General features: G+C 32.2%; 1 protein-coding gene across 2 annotated transcripts; it reads left to right on the top strand.

Annotated features, from left to right (window-relative positions):
- Positions 1 to 578: 578 nt before the first annotated feature.
- On the top strand, positions 579 to 3147 carry LOC114196291 (transcription factor bHLH130-like). 2 transcript variants are annotated; one of them, XM_028086893.1, is made up of 7 exons: positions 579 to 745; positions 955 to 1568; positions 1712 to 2046; positions 2138 to 2311; positions 2419 to 2484; positions 2578 to 2646; positions 2750 to 3147. In XM_028086893.1, the coding sequence occupies exons 2-7, from the start codon at positions 980 to 982 to the stop codon at positions 2819 to 2821; spliced, it is 1305 nt and encodes a 434-aa protein (XP_027942694.1). In that variant the 5' UTR covers positions 579 to 745; positions 955 to 979; the 3' UTR covers positions 2822 to 3147. The 2 variants fall into 2 exon arrangements, with proteins under 2 accessions (XP_027942694.1, XP_027942702.1); XM_028086901.1 differs by having other exon boundaries at positions 608 to 745; positions 965 to 1568.
- The last annotated feature ends 3739 nt before the right edge of the window (positions 3148 to 6886 follow it).

Below are 6886 nucleotides of genomic sequence, written 5' to 3'. Positions count from 1 at the left end.
AATTTAGAAGTTATGATGCATGCAAGGTACATAAATGTATCATATATTTAGAAGTTAATAATCTTTAAAGAATGTTCCTGGCCAACAAAATAAAAGAAAAAGAAGTTAGCTATTGTTTAAGATTAATTCTGTTTGAGAAGTAACACTTTTCTTCCTACTGAAACGCGAAATTTTATATTGAAATTTGCAGAATTACTTTTGTAACTTCAGATAAAAAACGTCTCAGTTAGTTATTTATTATTTGAGTTTCTCTTCAAGTTTTTTTTTTTATTTGTCTAAAGAGACTTGAGTAGAAGTGACGTGACACTGCATGCTTCTCTAAACCAGTGCTTAAATGTCTATGGTTTGTTTAATTTTATGAAATTCGAAAGTCTAATGATAAAAAAAGCATGTAATTATCCACTTTCACTATTCAATATGGAAAACCAGAGTTAGATCCAAAGGAAGATTTTGATTATTTCTGTGTTGAAGGAGTTTAGTGGTCAACGGCAAGAGAATGAAAAATCATGGTTACAATGGACCCCCTTGTGTCATCAAGGTATAATCGTTATATTGTGGAATCATGAGGGTGGTTACTTCAAGAAACTGCATAAATATGTCACAGGTGCAAGACAAAATAATAATCTTCGTTTTCTACCCTCACAATAACTCTTTACTTTCTTCTTCTTCTTCTTCTCATCTGTGTTCGTGTGTGAACTTTTGAGTTCAGAGCCACAACTTTGGATTTGAATCTGCAAAATCTGACGTATGCCCTTTATTGCTTTTCAAGATTTTCTGGTGTTTCTAGTCCTAAAAACTACTTTGATTGCCGTAGGAACAGAATTCTGAGCTGAAAAGTTGTCTCATCGCATGTTTTTGTTTTTGTTTTGAACTATTGGTAGTTAGAATTTCCCTTTGGAAGCAGGATTTTTTGACATACCACCATGGCAATTGATGATGATTTTGTTTGTTCAGTGATTTTCAGGTGATTTGCAAAAAGATGAGTGTTATGTATAGTCCTGTTTTCAAGTACTCAGATGTAGAGCTTCAGATAAGGAAAAACCAAGAAATGGATTCAAGTATTGGAAATCCACAACAACACTGTCACCAACCCAATTCTGGATTACTTAAGTATTGTTCTGCTCCAAGTTCATTGCTGGCAAGCCTTGTCGACAACAACATTCTTGACTGTGTCAACGAGGAATCTTTCACAAGTGAGATTCATCAGCATTATGCTCCATCCACAAGTTCAGAAATGAACACCATGTTGTCCAACAATGGATGGAACAATTCAGAAGCTTTGCAAGAATTTGGAAGCAAGCCTGTGAAGCAGGAAATTGGGGAATCTGTTCCACAAGGACCACCACAACAGAATGAATATTCTTATGGTGACTCTCAGTTAATTTACCAATCAGAGCAAATTCAAGGCTTGTCAAATGCTTCTTCCAGTGCTTCTTATGGTGGCTCTTTTGGTGTATTGAACTCCATGGCCTCTGAGAATCCCCTTCAATCTAAAATGGGTGCCAGGAATTGCTCCAATCTTTTCAGGCAAAAGAGTTCCCCTGCTGGATTTTTTTCCATTGAAAATGGTATGCATTTTCTCTTCTTTGCTACTGTTTCTTTTATAGTCTATATACCATATCCAATCTTTCTCAAAATCAACACCATATATTGTTAAATCAGTTTCCCTTTTTAGTGTTATGGATTATGAATACTTTTCTATTTCTTGTAGATCTTGCAGCATTGAGAGAAGTAGGTGGTTTTAAAGGCAATGATGTTTCAAATAGACAGGCTATTACATCTACCAGTGGCTTGAGTAGTTCTCTTGCTTTCTCATCTAGGCCATCTTCAGGCCTGAAACAGATGCCACAAATTGCTGAAGATGGAAAAGAAAGTCTTCAAGAAAATTGTGACCAAAGTAGGATCCTAGTTAATGAAGATGGTGACTCAAAGTTCTACATACCTAGCTTCACCACTGATATCTGGGAAACTTCTTCATTCAATGCCCCCAAAACAGAAAGTGATGATGAAATCATGTTTTCCACTTCAAATGGCTTGGAATCTCAGGTACACAGCAAAGTTTGTGAATTTACTTTCAACCAATTGAACTTTGAACCTTTTTTCACTGTTGATCACTGAATATCGTTCTCATCATCAGGAATCAGATTTTAGCTATCAGAATCTTGGTCTGACCCACCATTTGAGCCTACCTACCTCTTCTACTAAGATGTCATCATCCATAGAGAAGTTTCTTGAAGTTCAAGGTTCTGTTCCTTGTAAAATTCGAGCCAAAAGAGGCTTTGCCACTCACCCAAGAAGCATTGCAGAGAGGGTAAAAAATTCTATAACTTCTAGCAGTTATAAATTTCTTCTCAGTTTGTCACTTTTCATATCAACAAGACCATGCAACTTACCTGTTTCTTGTTTGTATCCTCAAAGGTAAGAAGAACAAGAATCAGTGAAAGAATCAAGAAACTGCAAGACCTTTTCCCAAAATCAGAAAAGGTAATTAATTTAACTCTCACAAGAACATCACATATTCATATTCACTTCCTCTTTGAAAATTGATGTTAACTTGACACTTCTTTCACATGGCAGCAAACAAGCACAGCAGATATGTTAGATTTGGCAGTGGAGTACATTAAGGACCTTCGGCAACAAGTCAAGGTACTATAGAATTACAAATTTTTCATAAACTTTAGAGAGAGTAATAAACACATTAAACTCCACCAAACTCATTTTCTAACTGAATTTCATTCTTCTCATGCAGGTACTCTCAGATTGTAAGGCAAAGTGCAAATGTACAAGTACCGAGAACCATTGCACAAGAACTTGTGCCTGATTTATATACATGTAGATAGAAAAGTTATGGAGAATTTTTTAGTGTGCCAGAGTTAGCCATTGTAATTATATAAAATAATGATGACATTTGCCTGGTGTAAGTTTAGATCCAGGTGAATATTTTTCACTTTTGATTTTCATTTCTTTTCCTCCTTAATTTCCTCTCCTTTGTAGTTTGATTTAGAGCCATAAAGTCCTACACCATGTTTTGGCAGAAATCTTGCACCTCTTCATTTTTACCTATAAAATGTTTTATTGGATTACTGATCCAGTTATGCAATGTAACACAAACTTCAATATAATGTTTAATACTGAATTTTATGTGGAGATTGCTTTTGAAACTAGAAATTATGATCTTCGATTCAGCTTCTAGTGTACAGATCCTAGAATATTGATGCACCACCAATTTCTCCCCTGTATTTTTCTCCTAAGGTGGCAAACTAAGTACAATGTAAGATCTTAGATATACTAGCATCAAAGTTGTCCAAATACACATTCCATTCGTAACATATAGACAACAACGAATGATCATTTATACTAGTAGGATAATTTTTTAGATCCATTTGATATGAATCCCATTTTAGATAAGTCTTTCGTACTTTATAAAATTGATTTGGTGGATATTGCCAAATTTGAGGACACTTCTCCGATCACGTTCTAAAACATTTAAGCATTTTCAAATTCATTATATGTAACTCTAGGAACTTAAAGAGTTGTTTTTCATTTTCTTTGATTTTTGGATTCTCATGAAGTTTTTCAAGTTTAGTTGACGTAGATACATTTTTTTTCATCTTCATCACAAATCTTCCTCTTGAAAAAAGAATCAATTCTTTTACTCTTTATCATAATGTCTCTAATATAAATTTGTCACCTCTTACCTACTCTTACCTATCTAGGAAAAGATAAAATTATGAATACTCTAAATTAAATCTCAAAACCAAAACTCAATTTTTTAAGAAAATTAACAACTTCTAAGTAATTAGCTTCCCTTACCTTAAAGTATATCCCTAATATTGTTCTACCCTTACACAGCTTCAATCCCTAAAATAGTTCTATTTACACAAGAAGAGTTTGATCAACAATTAGAGCATGAGTTGATGATCTCTAATAGATAGAGATATGCCAGATATGCCTAAATCTTAGAAAAGCCATCTACAAGAGGAAAACATATTGCTTAAAAAAAAGGGTAAAAAATGAATTTACTCAAAAGAAGAAATTGTTTGATTCAAAATGTTTCTTAACTCCTCAACTTTGTAATGATACAATTTGATTTTGAAAATGATAAGAGATTGAGGGTGAAAATTGACATAGAAAAAAGAAGAGAGAAAGAGATTAAGGTACAGAAAAGAGAGAAACCAAATAAAGAAGTAACAGAAATTACACTAGAGATGGAAAACGTGATTTTTAAATTTTAAAAAAACTTTTTTAAACTAAATTAATATAAATAATGTAATAATATATAAATATAACTTTAAAATATATAGAAAAAAAAACGTTGGAGGAGTCATGGCTCCCCCGTCAAAGAAACGATTCGCCCATGACTAAGGGTGAGTGAATGAATTTGAGAGGATGAAGAAGGTAGAGGTGGCAATTAGGGCCTAGCCCGTCGGACCGGCCTGCAGACCTGCGGAAAAAACGCGGGGCGGGCCAGGGCAGTGAGCTCGCAGGCCCGCGCGGGCCGGCCTACAAGCCTGCATAAAATTAAAAAAAAAAAAAACTTGCACTTGTGTATATTAATTACTTCTTTTATAGACTCTTGCATTAACGTTTCAAATTCTTGTATAACTGGAAAAGACAAGTATTATGTAATTTTTAATGTGCTAAAATTTAAAGAATACATTGTGTATGTCATAGTATGAATATGATGAAAATGTTGAATTAACAATTTATCATCCAATTCCCCAAAGTCTTTACTTAATTTTGTGAACTTCTTAAAGTTTCTCAATTTTTAAACATTGAAAGTTTTATCATAAAAATTAAAAAAAAATTAAAAAAAATTAAAAAAAAGCAGGCCGGCTCGCGAGCCCGCGGACCAAGTGGTATGCGGGGCGTGCCAGTGTTTTCGGCCCGCATAAAGTATGCGAAGCGGGCCGGGCCAACCTGTGTTGTGCCACCCCTAGAAGAAGGGATTGTGGTGTTGTTTGGATTAAGGGATGAATGAAGAGATTTGCAGGAAAATTTTGTGAATGATATGATAAGTGTAATAGATTAAAAAAATATATTTTAATTGATAAAAATAAATAATTACCAATTTTCCCTTTTGTGGAAATTTGATATAAATTTAAATTTAATTAGTGGAAATTACATTAAAATGGAATTGAAATTGTTAGGGATAAAAAATAAAAATTGCAACATTTGCATGTGATTTTTCCTTACATGTTTTGCCACTTCTTTGCGTTTTACTTGAAGAAGACAAAGTCATATCCGACAGTTGCAACAACCTTCTCTTAAACTAAAGCAAAGATAGTTTCATCTTTGCTCATTACGTGAACAATCCACCCACTCTCATCTTTGTATCTAACACGAATCAAACCATCCCTCTCTCATGCAAATCGGCTCCCTCAAATCGGCACAAAACCCTGTAAACAAATGTGAGAGCAGATGCAAAATCCATCCTCACACTTTCGCTGCAACAGTTGAACCATGGAAACAAACAAAGGCTTATACACCTAGTTGGTAAATCAAACTCTAATTAGGCATTAAGTTGACATAATTCTATGAAGTAGATGAGTTATAAGTCAACCCATGTAAGAGATGTGACACCACCTCTAACCGAAAATATTAACACATTAGGTTTTCAAGTCTTTCTCCTTATATATTGTTTATCCTGCTCATCTTCATCCAATTTGAAACTCTCCTCACAATGTCTTTGTCATCCACACATTGCAAACTCCTTCTCAAAATGTTTTGTCCATGAATCTCTTACTCATGTATAACCTTCTCCAAATATGGCATCAATTGTTGGGTTTGACAGAACAACAACAAGAAAACACAAGAACAAGATCTAAAGAAAGAAATTTTCACAGTTGAAAGGTTATATACACAAATTTGTTTAAATAATTCTGTTTATAAAACCTAGTTAATAAAAGTTTCTTTCTTTGAATCTTATTCTTGTATTTTCTTTATTTTTGTGTGAACCCAACATCATTTAATCATTTATTACTTAACATGTATTCTTTGTTGACTTGAAGATATAAATGTTGAACAAGAAGAAAAAAAAAACAAAAAGGAACAAGAATGATACATCTCAAACAAAAGAGTAACTAGTAGAAACCAATTAAAATAAAATCATTTTTTTAATATTTTGATTTCAATTTTTAGTTTATGAATAAGGTCATTTTAATTTTTTTTTTCAAAAAGATTATAATCCAAACATTCCTATATTACCAACAAAAATGTTGATAATTATTATTTCAACTTCCACTTTCTTTGATTTCTCAGATTAATAAGAATTTGGTAATTATACAGGACATATCTTTTAGGCAATAATTACTCAAAAACAATAACTAATAAAAATATTTTCAATTTGAACAGTCTTGTGATACTCATGCTAAAAAATCATAGATATTTCAGCATTTGACATAATTGAAAAACTGCTAATTTATTATAAGAATTTTATTTTCATGTATTATTAATGAATTTTTCTACACTGTAAAAAAATTATAAATTATTATAAATATATTTTCAAAATAATTATTATAAAAAACGTCCTATCTTAGCAATCTGTAATCGGAGAACTGTATTGCAGTGTTTTTAAATTAAATTCTAAAACATTTGGAAAAACAGTCACAATAGTTTCCTATAAGCTGAATTCAGAAAAAAAAAAAATCGTTAATTAAAATTTTCAATAATGATATGACATAATGTTAAAAGTATTTATACTATTTGTATCCTTATACAATGATAAGAAAAAAAAAAAACAGAAATTGAAGCTCATCTAAAGGGAAATTCTCTCCCTGTATAAATAGTAAAGAGCAGCTCTAACATTTATTTAAGAGAAACTTTGAGAGATCTACATAAATATTTTTCTAATAATAATAATATAAAAGGTAAAAGAATGTGCTTT

The sequence above is a fragment of the Vigna unguiculata genome, chromosome 1, assembly GCF_004118075.2.
Source record: "Vigna unguiculata cultivar IT97K-499-35 chromosome 1, ASM411807v1, whole genome shotgun sequence".
Lineage (NCBI taxonomy): Eukaryota > Viridiplantae > Streptophyta > Magnoliopsida > Fabales > Fabaceae > Vigna > Vigna unguiculata.
This window is presented reverse-complemented; position numbering and strand designations above follow the sequence as displayed.